The 18,524-nt window shown below is 41.8% G+C and overlaps 1 protein-coding gene across 1 annotated transcript; it reads left to right on the top strand.

The window, feature by feature from the left end:
* The first annotated feature begins 1,265 nt into the window (after positions 1–1,265).
* On the top strand, positions 1,266–15,857 carry csnk2a2b (casein kinase 2, alpha prime polypeptide b). Its single transcript, XM_005935038.3, has 12 exons — positions 1,266–2,308; positions 2,664–2,775; positions 4,976–5,077; positions 7,160–7,210; positions 7,330–7,389; positions 8,191–8,274; positions 11,483–11,593; positions 11,684–11,785; positions 12,357–12,457; positions 13,689–13,837; positions 13,940–14,023; positions 15,211–15,857. Exons 1-11 carry the CDS (start codon positions 2,205–2,207, stop codon positions 14,014–14,016), a joined length of 1,053 nt encoding a protein of 350 aa, XP_005935100.1. The 5' UTR covers positions 1,266–2,204; the 3' UTR covers positions 14,017–14,023; positions 15,211–15,857.
* The last annotated feature ends 2,667 nt before the right edge of the window (positions 15,858–18,524 follow it).

Raw genomic sequence — 18,524 nt, forward strand, 5'->3', positions numbered from 1 at the left:
GTGACCATGTTATTACTGTGCTTGATTGACCAGCCAGTTTACCATCACCTGAACTCCACAGAAACTCCGTGAAGTATTGTCCAGAAGAAAATGAGAAACACCCAACCCAAAAACACAGATGAGCTGAAGGCTCATATCAAAGTAACCTGTAACACCTCAGCAGAGATTGCCTCCATGCCACACTGCACTGATGCAATAATTCATGGTAAAGGAACCCCAACCAAGTACTAAGTGACCACACTTTAGAATTGGAACATTTCTCTATCAGGAATCCTTTTTTTGATTAATACTGAATTTCTGATTGTCAATCAATAATAATTAAAATTAAAACAAAAGAAGCCTTGATATGTCTCATGAATATTGAATTCATCCATGAAAATATATGAAATTTACCAGACGTTTTCGGCTTCAGATGTAAAATACTATTTAATATTACGTTTGAAATAGCTGATTTTTTTTTTTTTCAATCATATTCTAATATGTTTCTTTCTTACATGAAAGAAACACAGAAAGCATAGCAGGGTTGTTGTTATTATTACTCATTAATTAACAAAAAATTGAGAATATTATTGTAGAACTATTACAAAATACTATAGTGAGATATGTATATTCTTTAAGAAAATCCATGCTACCAAGTTCAAATTTAAGGCCAGAGTTGAACTCAAAAGGTAAAATAGAAACAATGAATTGTATTTCATACTTGAGACAACTCCAATTCATATGAGACAAATTTCGTTAAAACAGAGTGAACAGCAAGGGTGGCAATCTGAAAACTGAAGGTTGCTTTTGTAGAACCTCCAGGGGACCTTCAAGAATGTTCCCAGATGTTTCCCTAAAGGTTATTTAAAAAAAACAAAAACAAACAAACAAACAAACAAACAAACTTAAGGGAACCTCCAGGAAAAGCTTCCTAAAGGTTTTCCTCTAGAATGTTTTCACATTTTGGAGAACATTCTAATTGAGCAAGGTTGCGCTTTGCTGGGTGAAAGCAAAGCGCAACAATTTTTCCAAGTGCGCTCGAGAGCATATCTAGTTTTAGGAAAGTGACAGGAGCAACTAAAATCTAACGAGTTCTGCCTTAGAGAGGTAGTTTTTGCACCTTGCTTGCAAACAGACGAGACGACACCTGTTACATACCGGAGCCAGCTTTGTTTTTGTTTTTGTTTTACTTACTTTTGCACTCCGTTTTTAAATAATTGAGAAATCCGTCACATCCTTTTCACCAGGGGGCGCTGTGGCCCGGCTATCCACTGGAAGGTCTCGTTCCTCATTTTCACCCCGGCAGCCAGCGGCTTTCACATCCGGGCGGCTCTCTTGCGCCTCTTCAATCGCAATCCGCTTCCCTTCCCTGCGCTCTCGACTAGGGGAGGTCCGCAGGTGCAGAAGAATCCCCTTGAATCGTGGGGTCTCCGTGAGCGTGTGGCACCGGGCCTCCGAGACGCTGCTTACCCCGCACAGCCGATCGCACATGACGCTGTCTCCGCCGATGGTGGTGCACGGCGCCGAGCGCTCCCCGTCGGTGCGACATCCTCGCGCTCAAGTAGCATCGCAGGCTACCGTTAGCTAACATCATCGATCTCTCCGCTACTCCACCCCCTCCTCTCCCCGAGATCGATCCCCGCTGTCGATCCATCACATCGGTTTTCGGTTGATAGCGAACACCGGCCCACGGTGGGCACCCCTCATTCCCGGACCAGCGCAGGAAGGCCGCCTGTTTCTCCTCGGATTTGGGGCCCGCAAAGAGCAACGTTAGCCTCGGAGTTTAGACCCGTAATTTTTAGACCACCGACTTCCTTTCCAGCCCCCTCTGTGGCCTTTCAGGGGTCCGGTTCTTCTCTACCTCAGTGCCCCGATGCTTCCCCGTCCCCGTGTGTAACCTCAGCTGCTAATCACTCCAAGATCCACCACCCCCTCCCCGTCTCTGCTGCTTCTGTTAACCCCACCAAGGAGTGCTGCTCGGCGGGCAGTGACTGCGGGTTTTCCCGGCGGACATCCCTGGTTTTCTCATCATACCTGCCTCCACTTTTCTGACTCTGGTTGCTTATCTCTGCACGATAGCTGGCTGGCCAGCTCCGCTTTACACCCACACACGTTATCCCCATTCATACAACCCCGCCACCCCACCCCCCATTTTAGTCTGCCATCCACATCCCAGCAGATCTCCGTGACAGGCGCCCCACGGCACCCGAGCCACGGGTCTCGCCATGCCGGGTCCGGTGGCCGGTAGCAAAGCCCGTGTGTACGCAGACGTCAACACGCTGAAGACCCGCGAGTACTGGGACTACGAGGCCCACGTACCCAACTGGAAGTGAGGACATTTCTGATTACTGCAGCGTGCATGATAATCGTATGATAAGGGATTTCTGTGGAGGGGAAATATGGCAGATGGGCGTCTATTATTATACATTTAGCTGTGAGGGTGTGATGACACCATGTCTCCCGACCTTCAAGCCTGCTGTTCTTCACTGTCTGACACTTTCCTCCTCCTTACCTCCATCTCTTTCACCTATCCAGCCTGACTTGAATAACATTTTGGCTTGGTATCAGAACCAGAAGTCAGCGGGTAGAACATTTAGAATCAGCTTATAGACTGGCTTAATTGTATGTATCTGGAAAAAAATTCCTCTCTCCTCATATTCCTGTTTTTCTGGCTGTCCCTATAGCAACCAGGAGGACTACCAGCTGGTTCGAAAGCTGGGCAGAGGGAAGTACAGCGAAGTGTTCGAGGCTATCAACATCACCAACAATGAGAAGGTGGTGGTCAAAATCCTGAAGGTGAGCAGATTGATTGGGACAGCACTGCCATCATGGGCATTTTTATTACATTTTAAAGAATAACTATTATTTAATAATATTTTATTGCCAAATATATCTGCAAACACTGTTACAGAGCCTTATACTTACCATACCACCAGTTGTGAAAAGCTATTAGATAAATACACAGACTGTATATAAAAGGTGGGAGAATTCTGTGTAATTGTGTATGCATTCGCCTATGCTAAAGATCCTGAGTTCAATCCCAACAGGAAATAAAAATCTCTCGGGCATTGCATTAAGTCAGATATGTGGATCTACCTGCTGTAGTGAGCCCTTGTGAATATGGGAGTAGCTAAAAGTAGCTTTTAGTACTTAAATACTACAATTTCAACAAAACTCAGGGATAAACTTGTTATAGCACATTTAAATCCATATCAGAACATTCCATTAAAATGCTCCTACAGCTCTTTGCATTGAGGTGCATTTCACCCCTATATAGTTGTTATGAAAATGGATTTTAGCTCTTGAGAACAAAACAGTCTCCTGTAGCACAAAGCAAACATCCTTATTTTTGCTGTAAAGTTTGGTAATTTAACCTGGAAGCCTTTGGGGATCGATTTACTTCTGGAACAGGCCTCAAGTGGCCATTTAAGGAACTGCAGTTTTTGGCCGTGGAGACTTCAATTAATGTGAATTTTAAGAAAACCTCAAAGCAGAATTTGACCAGCTGATGATGTATGACCGCATAAATAATTGTTAAATTAATGAATAATGAAGACATAGCTTTTTTTAGTCTTGAGTATTTCCTGAATAATTAGTCTTTTGCTAGGCTAGGCAGGTTATTCCAAACATCCCTTTGCCTGAGTACGTTTTCCATCTCCTCCTGGAAGATCTTGAGGTGCTCCCAGACCAGATGAGATGTCTAGTTTCTCCAGCGAGTTTTAGGTCAGTTGTGCGTGCCCTGAAAACCACCAAAGGAAGGCATCTACCACACTTGAGGGGGAACTCTTCCCCCATCATTTTGCAGTAGAGAAACCTGGCCCCAGTCGTGGTGTTGCTGACTCTCATCCCAGCTGCTTAAATGAACCCAAAGACATAATTCTTAAAATTCTGGCAGCGTGAAAGGATTATTTTTTGTCTTAAACCCTGCTAATGCGCTGAGACCGTGTAAGCTGAAAATAGATGCACCTTAGCTTTCCAGTTTTCCTGCATTTGTCAAGTTTAGATTACATGTTTGTTGAATTAGTGATTAAAAAAAACTCCAACATCAGAGTCCAAAGTTTTTTCCTGACAAACATTTTGCCAGATGGAAAAAAACAAACAAACTTGGACCGCTCTGCCCGATCGCCTAAACAGCTAGCGGGCCAGTGATGGCAGCTCTGGGTCACTCAATCACTGCTGATCTGGAGCTAATTGCAGCCCTGCAGTTAAGCCAGCGAGCAAAGCCCCCTGCTGCTTTTGGAAAATCCCAGATGAAGATTAACGAAGTTGGTTCCAGCAGGATGATGACATGTGGTTACTGTGCTGCAGAGAACTGCCAAACATTTGCATCACATCAGTAATAAATATAACTAATAATAAAGGCAAATATGGGAAATAACCAAACTCCTTAAATTAGGTGCTGACACAAAGCTCCATTTGTAAGATGTAGGTGGTGCGAACACTACAACCGGCTTGGATTGACTGGCTCTATTACTGCTGCCTCACTACTGGTGGATTAAGCTAATTGAGTACACAACATTCACATATCCAAGTCATTTGAGCCCTTCTTAAAAACAGCCAGTAGAGTCTTCTTTTTCTGCTCGGATCACAGCATAAATATCTAGATTTTTAGCTGTAGACCCTGCGTTTGATTCGTTTTTGTCTTGTCACAGTTAGTAGTCACTATTTAACATGGTCACTAAACAACTATATGACTAAGTGCAAGAGGTCTAACCGCTAAAAAAAATTGAGTGATGCCTGTGACAGATGAGGATTAGCTGACAGTCACTTAAATGGAAACCTCAGACTGAGTGAAGCTAAGAGATGCTGAAGAATGCAGCAGCAGCGACAGTGCAAGCAGAGTCAGCAGATATGAGGCGGGAGTGAGAAGAAGCAGCAGGGCAGCAAACCTTTCAGATTTTATATCTTTTCCTCTGCTGTTTTTCATTTATTCTGAGACTGCTCTGTTAAATCTTTTTATTAAATCTGGCTGTTTTGTTTTTCATGCTTGTTTTAGCCTGTCAAGAAGAAGAAGATCAAGCGAGAGATCAAAATCCTGGAGAACTTGCGAGGAGGGACCAATATCATCCGTCTGGTGGACACAGTGAAAGACCCAGTGGTAAGCTTGCTAATAGCATGTTTATGTTTTTATGAAGTGTCAAAATGAATCGAGATGTAAAACTAGGGCTAGAGTATGAGCAGCCACAATGTCAGCCAGAGATGCAGCTACTAGATTAAAGCTCCGTCTTTCTGCCTTCTTTGTTTCCCCGTCATTCTCTCAAGAAAACAAACTGTCCCAAGCTCACAGCATTGTGAATAATTACATTTATATTAGGTCTTTGATTTAATGTCAGCCAAATAAGGGATGCGCCATTCTCACTGTTACTTTCCCCCAGATTAAAATGAGTAAACCGGGTTGACTGGAACCATTTTTTTTAAGCTACAAGTTGGTGTCAGTTTAGAGGCTGCAGTGTTTACCTTGAATACTTCCAAGGCAGCCATGTTGTTCTTCCCATTGTATGTTTGGAAAATTGCTGCACTTCTTGGTGAATTGCATTTGCTGACTGTCGGTGAGTGGAGAAGTGTGAAACTAATGGTACAAAAAGATTTTGTAGTATGTTTCAGCTCCATAGGTATTCACACTGTTTTTATTATTACAGCCAGTTCCCTCTTGTTTTGTTTTGTTTTCTTTTGGGCGGTGTTGAGCCAGAAGGAAGCAAATGCTAGCTGCTGTGGTTAGAAATATGCAACTGTAGGTTTTCTGGTTGCATCGCACAGAAATGCATGTAAAGGATGATTTGCTTCTCCTCATAAGTGCACTAGCACCACTGACGAGGTGAAGACGTTCAGTTTGGTGACGAAAATGATCTAAAGCGAGGCTGTTGTGGCGTTTCATTTGCCTCTGAAGACGGATGGTTGAGCTGGGAGTGACTTTACTCTCAAACTGTATTCCAGTAGTGAAGTTGGAAAATCAAGGAAAACATGATTTGCTTTGCTCCTTAGTGAGGTCGAGCTCTTTGTGCGTCAGTAGAAATACAACACGGTGCTCTTTTTGTGCTTAAAAAGGTGCTGCAGCACATTCACGGATAGTGCCTGATCAATGCTCTGCGTACGGCTCATTTAGCGAGTCACAAATGCGCTGCTCTGACTCGAAATCCTACTTCAGGGGCATTGCAGTTGAAAACTGGGAAGTTACACTTCAGCTGGAACTCTATCATGCTAAATTCTATACATCAGTATAATGAAAACTTATGAGTTATAAAACAAAATAATTAAATAACCTCCATGCAGTCGTCATAAAGGGCCATCGTCATAGCAAGCTTGTTTGCCTGCTGCTGTAAAGTTGGATATTTTAACACGGCCAGCTGTGTGAAATCATTGCTTCTCTTTTGTTTTTGCCTCAAGTGGCCATTTGAGGAACTGCAACTTTTCTTTTTAGCACCTGGATCGCTGGTTTATTGTGGCATTGTGTGCTCACCTGAGCATTTGTTTGTTCGCATGACAAATACTGCAGGAAGCCCCTTACGACATCGTTGTCTTTAGCAAATGATAGACTCTGTGTCGGCACGAGAAACAAAGTAATCTTATAATTCCAGTTTTGCTGTAATTACCGTGTGATTGTTTTGGCTCTCAGCTTCCCATCGGACCTAAAATTTGTGGCGTTTTAATTTTTGTTTTGTAGTCAACAGAAGTTACAGGAGTTTTATCATTTGACCACTTATTTGTTTCTATATTCTGTGTTTTCAATCTGAAATCCTCCGCGACGACCAGACTGGATATCTCCTTTTTACAATTTTTCTGAGCTGGGACACATCAACCGACCAGGAAGGAAGGATATTTTTAGGCAGTGGAAATGCTCTGACTAAGCCAGGAGGCCTTGTTCCAGTGCAGCGGTGGGAACCCTGCGGGGTCCTTTGTCTGTTTGTTCCTGTGAACTTCATTGGGTTAGAAAATGATCATTGTATGCACAGCTTTTTCAGTGCACGGCTGAGTATCAGGGATGATTCAAATGGTTGTATCGTTCGTCCTGTTTGGGTTGAAATCACACGGTGGGGGCTGCCAAATCACTGGTTTATCAGGTGATTGAATCAGAAATAAGCGTATTCCTGATTTATATATTTCTCTCTGTGGTGTTAATTGTTTGTTTTTCCTCCTGATTTCTCTCCACACCCTTCTCATGCTCTCTGTGGTGGCTGTATAGTCCAGAACGCCAGCACTCGTCTTTGAATGCATCAATAACACAGACTTCAAGGTACAATCCTCGCCTCTTTCCTTCATTGCTCGGTGCCAAGTCTCTCATAGCTGCAATCAGTAAGGCTGAAAGAGCAGCAAACCTCAGTGCTTATTTGTGTTATTTTTCTCCCCCTGCAGGAGTTGTACCAGAAGTTGACAGATTACGATATCCGTTTCTATATGTATGAACTACTGAAGGTGAGACATCTCAGCTTTAGCAAACATCGTAGTTTTGTTTTGGATGCTTACATTATTCTACTTTACAGAAACAAAATAATTTCACAAAAACCAAAAACTACCAGTGTCAGTATTGTTAGCCCCCTCGTCTCCTGACCAGTTCTGATGGTATTCTGGCACGGCCCTTGGGCTTCAGTTCACCCCGCAGATTTCAAGTCAGGACTTTGTGCAGGCCAGTCAGTAACGGTCACTTTGGTCTTCTAGAAGTCGTTTTTGATCAGGAGCTACATATGTTTTGGGTTGCTGTTGTGTAGGAAGACAAAGCGATGACCCAGACCCAGTTTCACTCCTGACTGCTTGAGGTTTTCTTTGAAAATCTTCACAGATCCTTCTTCCTTTTCTTGATTACTTCCACCTCGACGAGATTCCCGGTTCCAGACTCGCCAACCTCCGCTGTGGGGACGGTGCTTTTCCTCCAAATATAAGCAGTGTCTCTCTGCAGTATATATAAACTTTCTTTAGGTCATTAAAGTTTTAAACTGTGTACAAATTTGATGATTAACCTAATTTTACAAGCTTTGAGTATTACCAATTTAAAGGACGTCATTTCGCAGCAGTGTGTTTTGTTATGGCTTAATGAAAAGGTCTGTTTTTCAGGGGGCTAATAATATTGTCTATAATATTTCTGTTATAGAAATAATTAATGCTGTCTAAAGAAAACTAGTGAGTTTAGAAATGCTAGCTTGAAAATCTGTTCTGTTTACCAAAAAAAGAAGCACTTTAATACCTTTTTATGTTGGTGTGTATGTATGTGTGTGTCAGGCTCTGGACTACTGTCACAGTATGGGAATCATGCATCGTGATGTCAAACCTCACAATGTGATGATCGACCACCAGTTGAGAAAGGTAGGCAGTGCTCTGTGTAGTCTTATTTTGTTCTCCCCTCACACCCCCACACTCACCCTCCCTCACTGGTTATTTTCACCACGGCTTTTCATTCCCATCTTTTGTTATCTCTCTCTCTTTTTTTTCTTTTTTTTCCCATTTTGAAAAGCAGTTGTTATTGCATTAGCGTGGGCTTTCAAATACGCAGCGTCCCTGCGCGAGTGCATTAGGCATGAGAACCTTAAAATAAACACAGATGTAATTTCCATCTACGTAAATGTCAGGCTCACTGCACACTGTTGGTGCATTTTCATTAGCTATTAGAATCAGATAATTAAAGCGTTTATGATCATCAGTCTGCAGATGCCTCAGGTCACTTTTTATAGGTTATGATGTTACTTAAAAAAAACAAGACCTTTCCAACTCTCTCGGTTACTTCTGACAGCATGTAGTCCTACGTGTATGTGAAGGACTATGGATCTATTTTCTGTCGAGAGTCGCTTGCTCCCGAGTGCCTTTCTCCAGAGCGAGAAAGGCACTCCGTCTCTCTCGTCTCTCTTCCACTTCCAGCGTGAGGAGTGAGCAACACTAACAGAAAGGAAATCCACTAATCAGCACAGCACAAACACCACAACAAATCAAAAACTGGTCTGCTTTAACTGCTCACAGCTTTAGTGACTTAAGGTTAGGCAGCTCGCTGCCACACTGGTTATAGATTATTTTAAATACATGAAGATAGATACTTTGATCCCACAGGGGAAATAATTGTTTAAAAGCAGCAGGATAAATAATAAAAACAGTACAATTTTCAATAATTAAATAATGTAGTTAAAGTAAAAGTGCCACAGGCGCATAGTGACGGCCTTAAAATGAGAGAGTGCGAAAGCTTTATAGATGGAACAGGGATAAAATGTGGTTAAACTAAAGAAGAGTAAAAAGTAAGACTGAGATTGTGCAAAGTGTAATAAAAATATGTACATGGTAAAGAAAGAAGCAGTCTAAAGTCTGCCTGGACAAATTTTGTGGGCATGCTACAGTCAAGTCTTAAAATGAGTCCTGTGGGAAAAACTAAGTGCGCCTCACTGCTTCTATATGAATTATGAGGATAAGTAACAGAATGCACCTGAGTGGTCATCAGCAAATAGGAGCGCTTCTATTAAAACAGACATTTTTTGCAGTGTGCTGGTCTGGAGCATTCGGGTGTATGAATGCACCTGCAACCCACAGGCTACATCTCAGTCTACAGGCCTCAGTCAGCATATTAAAGGTTAAAGTTCATGACAGCGCAATTAGACAAACATTGAATCAGGTGTGGCTTGTTTGGAAGTGTTACCAGGAGAGAGTACGGTGGCCCTGAGAGGTCAAACAGACTGCAACATAAGAAGACACCAGCAAATAGAAAAATTGTAAAAGCTCACAAACCTCTGGGGACCAAATAACGTTACAGAACAGTGGCGGAAGTGGCATGCTAACAGTAAACAGCTAATGGCAAACATGTATGTACAGTATTATATGAATATGTGATTCAAAGGGTTAGGGTTAGCATCTTTTCTCATTCACAGCATGGTTGAACCTTCTGCTTTGAGTCTTTTTGTTTCTGTCACTTCTGCCGCTGCACCGTCAAGTTATTGTGTCCCAAGAAACACTTTCTGTTGTGCTAAATTCAACTTTTGTTGTGTTTCGTGTGCTTTCGCAGTGTTTGTCTATTTTCTGGTGGTTTCTTAAGTCGCGGTATATTTGACGTCTCAGGGCCACTGTAGCAAAGGATGTTCTCTATAAAACAAGAACATCGCAGCATGGTTTAGGTCTGTACAGTTGAATGTGAACAGATGAGATCGAAGTGAAAATGCTTGGTCACAACATACAGCAGCACATTTGGTGAAAACCAAAGACAGCAAGCATATCAGGACAAATACCGCATATGCACTTTGGCGACAGTAGGAGGGAAAAATGTGAAGCGATTTGTCAATTTGGCCCAAATTGGAATAGAATAATGATCTCGAGCACAGCAGGATTGCTGAAAAAGAAAAGAATCCAGGTGCTGCAGTGGTCCAGTCAAAGTCCAGACCTCAACCTGATTAAAATGCTGTGTCAGCACCTTAAGAGAGCCATGCATAAACAAATACCTGCAAATGCATTGAACCAACACTGAACGGAAGAAAAGGCCAAAATTCCTCCAAAGCGAGACTGATGAAGTCATCAAAATATTAAAATTCCTGTATGCTCAGAGCAAAGCCATATTTAACTCTGACACATTTGGCATTTACAAGCCTTCACCGGGAAGTTAAATACATTTAATGCCCCAGAAAGCCTGCTTTCTAATAATGTATTCACAATAGGAATCATTGACTAGTTTGATATTTTTCATTTTAAAGCCAGTAATATCTATATATCAGATAAGAAATTACATGTTTTATTTGTTTACATCATGTTTTTTTTTGTGCTTTGTGTGAAAGCAGTAGCAGATCCTGTTTCCTGATTGAAAACAATTCGGTTTTTAATGTTGCAACTTATGTAGGTCGAACTGCGATCTTGAGTTTACCCAGAAACGGCAGCGTCGCGGGAATAAAATCTGATGACAGAAGGGGAAAAAAATGGGTTGCTGCAGAAGTGACAGAAATCAAATTCATCAAAAAATGTTGCCAACAGTTAGCATAACAAAAATATCCAAAGGATGTCATCCTCTGTCAGTAAGACGTCTCAAAGGCACACAGGCATTTCCAGCGGTGCCACAAGGAAATGAGCAGCAATGTGAAGCTGAAATGCAGAAATCTGCGTGCAGCAGACGAAAAGCCGACTTCCCCTTGAAACGTGGAGATGTTCGGAACAAGCAGAGTGTGGACTTGCAGCCAAAAAGCCTTTTCTCTGAACTGGCAACAAAGTGCTCAAACTCAGCTACACACACAAAGCTCGAGAGCAGAAAAATGGCAGCAGGGAGTCAAAATTTGAAGTATTTGGTTTGAACAGACCACATTTTGTTCAGTGAGCTGGAGGGCACTTCAAGGACGAGTTTCTGCAGGGAACAGTGAAGCTCAGTGGAGGCTATGCTGGGCAGAATAAGTTCTCTGTGGAAAGAAATTCAGACTGCAGGTTTATCTTTATTACAAGAAAAGAAAAACAGACTGTAAGATGTCCAGTAGGGGGCAGCAGGCTGATATAGATGTGACTTCACCCAATTTACCCTTAAATTGCATTAACAGGATGTGTCTCTGCTGTGTGTGTTTTTTAGCTACGTCTTATAGATTGGGGTTTGGCAGAGTTTTACCACCCGTCCCAGGAGTACAACGTCAGAGTGGCCTCGCGATACTTCAAAGGCCCCGAACTCCTCGTGGACTACCAGGTAACGCGCACACTGTTTTCTCACATGCAGATAATTGAGATGTCTGTTTTGTCCTCATCTGGAGTGCTGTTTGATGATTGTATGTTCCAGATGTATGATTACAGTCTAGACATGTGGAGCCTGGGCTGCATGCTGGCCAGTATGATCTTTCAGAAAGAGCCCTTCTTCCACGGACAAGACAACTACGATCAGGTGCCTGTCACACGAATTTTTATACGAGATGAGAGAAAAGAGTAAACATTAAAAACTGATTCCATGCACACTTGCGTTAAAAAACTCAGAGGGTCTGCCTCGGCTCATGGCACAAACACACAGCTGTTTGTGGTGTCCTTTTCTCAGCTAAAGGTACTTTTTGTAATTACTTTTTGTAAAATGTAATTAAACCTTTCACCACCAGGGGTCCTCATTTTACCAGAAGGTTTCAGTGCAGTTGCTCATTCTAACTTGGCTTCTGTGGGGAACCTTTGTAGAGCCTACAATGTAACCTGTTTAATAGACGATGTAGTGAGATAGTGTCCTGATGTTTTCATATGTGGCACTAACTTATAAACCAATAAATGGCACGGTTTGTCACTGAAGCATAATTTGGCATAATAAATGCAGTAATTGGTCTGAGTTTCCCACAGTTTGGTAGCATAGACTATATATTAAAAGATGGAGGTAACCACTGTCTTAAAGCTTGTGTGTTACATTTTTTTAATGTTTTGGAAGGTGTTAAAAGTCTGCTCTGACATGTATGCTCTTCCACTGTTGTTTTTTCCAGCTGGTGCGAATTGCCAAAGTCCTGGGGACAGACGAGCTTTTCGGCTACCTGCGTAAATACCACATTGAGCTAGACCCACGCTTCAAGGACCTCCTAGGACAGTAAGTTCACTCGGCCTCTTGGATTCTCTTTATTTGAGAAGCGCTGTCAAGTTTATTTATACATTAAAATGACAGAGTTGACCAAATTGCTGTACATTAAAAGTATATTGCCTCAAGAAAAATTACATGAAAATCTAGAGAAAGACAATCGATCAACTCATACAAGACAATAAAATTAAATAAAACAACAAGGGAAATCAAATGAAAGCAAAACAACACAAACATTAAACAAATAAAATGTATTTGTCTATAAGGATGCTACACTTGATCCAAATGCCAAGAGGAATAAATGTCTTGTTAATAAAGATTTAAATGTGTGTACCATCTGAGCTGTACGGATATGGAGAGATGGATTATTCCATAGACCTGGTGCTAAGAGCAACTGGGTAGGTGACCTCAGAGTACTTACAGGTGTGTGAATGTGACGTTCAAAGCTTTAAAAGTAAGCAATAAAATCTTAAAATCAATTCAAAAACGGAAAGGGAACCAATTCAGAGATGTTTGTGCTTTTTAATACCAGTAGAGAGGCAAGCTGCCACATTCTGGACTAACTGCAACCAAAGATGACTGTTCGATACCAAAGGGAATTACAGTAGTGCAGGTGGGAAGTGATTGAAAACATCAATAACCTTTTCCAGGTCATTTTACAAGAGATAAGGTTTTACTTTGGCAGTGACTCTGAGTTGATAAAAGTAAATTATAGAGACAGTCCTTATTTGTTGATCCATTTAAAAAAAAAAACTTATCAAAAATCATGCCCAGGTTGTTGTTTTTTTTTAATTACAGCAGCATGACAGTAACAAGCCGAATGACTCGGCGTGTCAGAAGAGTTGATTGTGGGGTGAAATTTACCAAAGCAAATAACCTCGGGCATTCTTTCATTAAGATATAAGAAATTTATCATCACACAGAACTTAATGTTGCTAAGAAAGCTGAACTGATGCTCCCATGCATCTGCTTGTCAATTGAATGAGGATATATGCCTGGATGTTATTAGCAAAGCAGTGGAAAGAAAAATGATGTTTTCTAAAGGTCAAACTTAGAGGCAACATATACAATGAAAAAAGAAGTGGGCCCAGGATGCACCCTTGAGGCACTCCATAAGTGAAAGGTGCTGTTGTAGAAGAAGAATCTCCCACATGTACAGAGAAACTTCTATTCTTTATGATTTGAACCAAGTCAGAAGCATGCCTCCAAAAATGGAAACATGTTTGTCGTCATTTGCCTGCAGGCAGAGCAGGAAGCGCTGGGAACAGTTTGTGCAGACGGAGAATCAGCACTTGGTGAGCCCCGAAGCTCTGGACCTGCTGGACAAGCTGCTACGATACGATCACCAACAGAGACTGACCGCCACAGAGGCCATGGAGCACCCCTACTTCTGTAGGGTTTTTGGGTTTAATGACTCTAAATCAAAAGGAAATCTATTATTCTCAGAGATATTCTGGTTTTTAAACATGGTTCCCTTTCCCCTCGCTCCTGCAGACCCTGTAGTGAAGGAGCAGTCTTTGTCGAATTCTGACAGCAACATGGTTTCCAGTGGCAACACTACAGCGCGATGAAACACAGGTAACGGCTTAAAGAGCATCATCAGAGCTCATCCGTGAGGAGTTGAAAGCACACACAGAAGTCCAAACAATAATCAGATGAAGTTTTCACGTGTGCTCAGATTTTAAGTTTAATTTTTCGCTGTAGAAAGAAGTTTTTTCCCACGCAGAGTGTACAGCGGATGTTAATGTTGTCACTTATTACGGAATCAAACTCAAAGTATTGTTAGTACTTCCGAGCTTTAAACGCTGCATGGTTGTACTGTTTACCACACTCCATATTATCCATTGTTGATCTACACACGTGTTTGTTGTTGCCACGGACGTTGCACGCTGTCGTTGTCGTGTCATTGTCATGAGACACAAACAAAATCACAGTTTAGTAACGCAACGTGCTTACAGGAAAGTAACAGTAATCTAATTACTTTTTTGCAATAGTAATCCCTTTATAAACTCACTGTGCTTTTACCGCCATATCCAAAATTAGCTGAAAAAGGTGGATGCACACATTAAACGTGGCCAAAATCTTCAGTAATGAGGTAACAAGGAGTTTGCACAAGGATAATCCCCAGGAGCGAAAGGCTCAGGTTGGCTCTGTGTGATGTCAGTGTCTGAAAAAGGTGGACTAAAGCAACTCGTTTGGGGTGGAGGATGACCTGAGGGCATGTAGTAGGCCTCAGAATCAGATAAATATGTAACTAATTAGGAATCGGTATTGTCTTACAAAGTGTTTCAGTCAAAAATTCAGATTCTCCTAATTGTCAGGTTTCATCCAGGTGTCTGCAAGAATGAATTTAAGTGTGAAAAGTCAAAGTTGATTATCAGTAATGAGCATATCGTGATTTAATTTGGCATGCGGTGAGCTAATGGCATCCTCATAAAGGCTGCCAATCGTGAAGCTCCGTGAAGGTGCCTCATTTCCTTGTTGCTCATAAACAGAAAGTGGAAGGCGACAGGTATTGGCGCTACAGCTGCCCGTCACGAATGAGCTAACTGCAGCGTGCTGTCAGTGTGGTTTTACAAACGATGAAATCCTCGTGTTACGGCTTTATTATCAGCACAACACCAGTGTTTATGTTTGTTATACATCGATAACTCCCTGATGATGTCTGTGTCTTCTGCTTTAAAGAAGCCTGGAAGCGAAACGTCCGTGAGTTGCTGCTTTATTTGATTCGACTCCTCTCACTCGTTCTTTGTCTCTCTTCACAGAAGCGGAAAAAGAAGTTTGTTACCTCAACTTTGTACCCGGTTGTGACAGTGACTTTGACAAGTGTACAGTGACAATGGATCAAAGTAACTCTGACCAGTTACACACTCACAGATACACACATCAGTGCAAGCACACCTCTACATGTACAAACACAGATGCAGACGTGTATACATAAACCCTCCTCCTCTGTATCAGTCTGTGATTGGCTTGTCCTGGTTCCCTGTCCAGCAGACCTGACCAGTGAGCTTGAAGCTGCTCCACCCCCTCCACCCATTGTCCCCCTCAGCTGGTCTCTGTCCTCACAGCTCAGTTTCATGTTGGCCAGTGAAGACAAACTACAATTCAGTCCCTCCTCCTCCTCTTTCTGTCCAGCCCTCCTTTATAGCGCCCCCCTCTTTGTTTGCATCAGCATGGAGAATGAACAGGAGCGTGAACCTGTACAGGTCCCGCCCCCGACCCTAACTTGTCTGTCTCCTTCCTGTTTTTTCCTCCCCACCCTCTTCCCCCTTCAGACAGACAGGCATCTTAGCACTACTCCAGATCTGAAAGTGGCATGGTGGACTCTCTCTAGATAGAATGATGATGATGATGACGATGATAATAATATTAATATTAATGAAAATTAAATGATTTTTATTTAGATGAACTGCACGCGTTGTGAGTGATTTTTACTGCTCATTTGTTTTGATATGGGGTGACATTTATTATGATTATTTTATATTTTGGTTAATAAAGGAAAATGGGTTGAGTTAAAGGGTTCCAGTTTACCTAAAATACACAAGATGGCCTTTAACCAAAGATATTTGGGTATTAAAACAACATGTGGTGAACAAAAACTGTGTAGTGCATTTAGTTTTGATGGATAAAAGCCAATATTAAGGTATTTTAAAGTTACTTTAGCTCGGGATGATGAACTCATTTTGCACTGTGGGTCATACAAAGCCCTCTTTGATGTCAAATAATTGCCAATTGATTAGATTTAATGAAATTTAGTGTTTTTCATTTGACAAAATTACACGGAAAATATACATGCAATCAAATTACTTCCGAGTCAGCATTTTGGGCCAACTTTCAGGTAACGCCCAGACTCTCTCTGTCCAGCCGCCGCCTCCAGCTCTTCTCAGGGAGGAAACCTTTCCTGATGAAGGGAAACAAGGAGAAAAGACTTAGTGATCCCAAATTACACAAGAACTGGACTGTAAATCAGTGACAACAGGTCTTATGGAGCGATGTGCTGTATTTCCATATAGGTTTCCAATTTTCCCAGCAAAATATAAAGAAATGAGCGATAGCTCCAAAGTTTTGCACAGTGCTATATGTAGTCCCATTGTTACCATTTAGCTGATGAGGGGGTATGAGCCTTAATCTTTTGCAGCCTGGTCACTAACTTGTCCTCTGCTGTTTGGTGTTGTCCGTGAAAGTGTGCGCATTTCTCTGTGTAAAAAAACAAAAAAAGTGGCAGAAAGTAAAACCAGTACAAGCTGAAAAATACATAAGTATTCAAAGCATCGAGGAGGACTGCAGTGGCATGGTAAATATTTGCATATTCAACACGTTTGACATTGCAGTCACTCACTCACCATCACAAATCTGAAACACTGTTATTGTTCTTTTCAATACTGTGCTAATAAATTGGTTTGATTAGCCAGCAGAACCCTGATATTGATAGAAAGGTACACAGTGCATCGCAGTTTGTCGCATATGAGATGAAGGTGCACCGATGCTGACCCCTGTCCACCACCGAAAGTGGCAACAATGGTCACAACGACAGACAACAACAGGAATGGAAGAAAGTGGCCTGATCTGATGAATAATGTTTTCTTTTACATCCCGTGGATGACTTGGTGGGTTTGCATCGCTTACCTGGGCATCACCTGGCACCACGTACGCCGTAGACCACGTAGACTAACGGTGCGGTACTCCCTGATGGATGCGACCCCTTTCAGCAGGATAATGTGCCCTGCCACAAAGCAAAGATGGTTCAGGAACTGACACAACAATGAGTTTGAGATGTTGACTCAGCCTCCAAATTCCCCAGATCTCAGTCCAATCAAGCATTGGTGGGATGTGCTGGAAAAAACAAGTCCAATCCATGGAGGCTCTACATTCACAACTTACAGGACTTAAAGGACTTTATTGGTACGGACTTGGTACCAGATACCCCAGCAAACCTTCAGCGGTCTAGTTGAGTCCATGCTTCCATGGGTCAGGGCTGTTTTGGCAGCAAAAGGTGGACAAATACAATATTAGACAGGTGGTCATAATATGATATCTGATTGGTGTATGACAACAGCAGGGCTTCATATGAAAAGAAAAGTCTGTGTTCCCTTGATTGGCCAAACCTTTCACCATTTGGTGCATCATGAAATACAAAATACACCAAAGAAGAACCAGGACAGTTAGAGCACTAGAATCCCGAATCAGACAAAGTTCCTCTCACAAAAGTTCGGCAGCTTGTTTCCTCAGCTCTCAGACTTAGTCTATTGTTTATTAAAAAATGCTACACAGTGCTAACTTTGACATATTTGTTGCCATCAAATTCAAAATTACCATTTTTTCTTTAAATTGTACATTTTCTACATGTTTTCTATTGTAAATGAATACCGGTTTTATTTAGCATTGGTTTCAGAGACTAATTATGAGATTGTGTTACAGCACAGTCAGGGGACACCAGTCTATTTGACCTGTTGTTTGTTTATTTAATGTTAAACCTGTACAATGAATGGTTGATCACAATGTATAGCTGTCTTTTACAGGTCACCAGCATTAGTTGCTGTTGTTGTGTCCAGGTCTGAAGTATTGGCTTTCTTCTTATACTGAAAAAAGGAAGGCTTCCTGTCCTACAACCTGACTCCTCGCTCACGTTCGCTTACTCTCCAACACCAACACACACATCAAACTTTTAACAGTAGTGTTGTGTGATCAGCGGTGGCCACTGTCCGCTCTCTTTGTCCACACACACATGCTCGTGTGCAAATGTACAGGTGACCTGTAGTTTCCACATTATTTAGCCAGCAAATGAATAATTCTGGGCTGTAAACAAACAGCGAGTTGTGAACTTTGTGATCCTTTTACAGTGACTACTTTTCCATCTGACTGCCTTTCTGTTGGTTCACGTGATACCTCTTCATCAACATGTTTACTTTTACATAGAATTTGGGTCTTCTTTTCTTTGAATAATATGAACACTTTAGCTTCTTTAGTTAAAAAATATTGTGGCTTTATATGACACCTTTTTGGATTGACAGTTTCAAAGAATTCTAGAAATAAGATGCAATTAATAAAGTGAGCAATGGCAGAATTCCATTTATCT

This window comes from Haplochromis burtoni, unplaced genomic scaffold (assembly GCF_018398535.1).
Source record: "Haplochromis burtoni strain Fernald_Lab_line unplaced genomic scaffold, NCSU_Asbu1 Contig_188, whole genome shotgun sequence".
In the NCBI taxonomy this organism is placed as follows: Eukaryota; Metazoa; Chordata; class Actinopteri; order Cichliformes; family Cichlidae; genus Haplochromis; species Haplochromis burtoni.

What these genes read in the sequence shown, in the direction of transcription:
- csnk2a2b (XM_005935038.3), top strand. Translation starts at nt 2,205, where the DNA reads ATGCCGGGTCCGGTGGCCGGTAGCAAAGCCCGTGTGTACGCAGACGTC. An exon ending in ACACAGTGAAAGACCCAGTG is followed by an intron (nt 5,078 to 7,159) that starts GTAAGCTTGCTA and finishes GTGGCTGTATAG; the next exon opens with TCCAGAACGCCAGCACTCGT. An exon ending in ATATGTATGAACTACTGAAG is followed by an intron (nt 7,390 to 8,190) that starts GTGAGACATCTC and finishes TGTGTGTGTCAG; the next exon opens with GCTCTGGACTACTGTCACAG.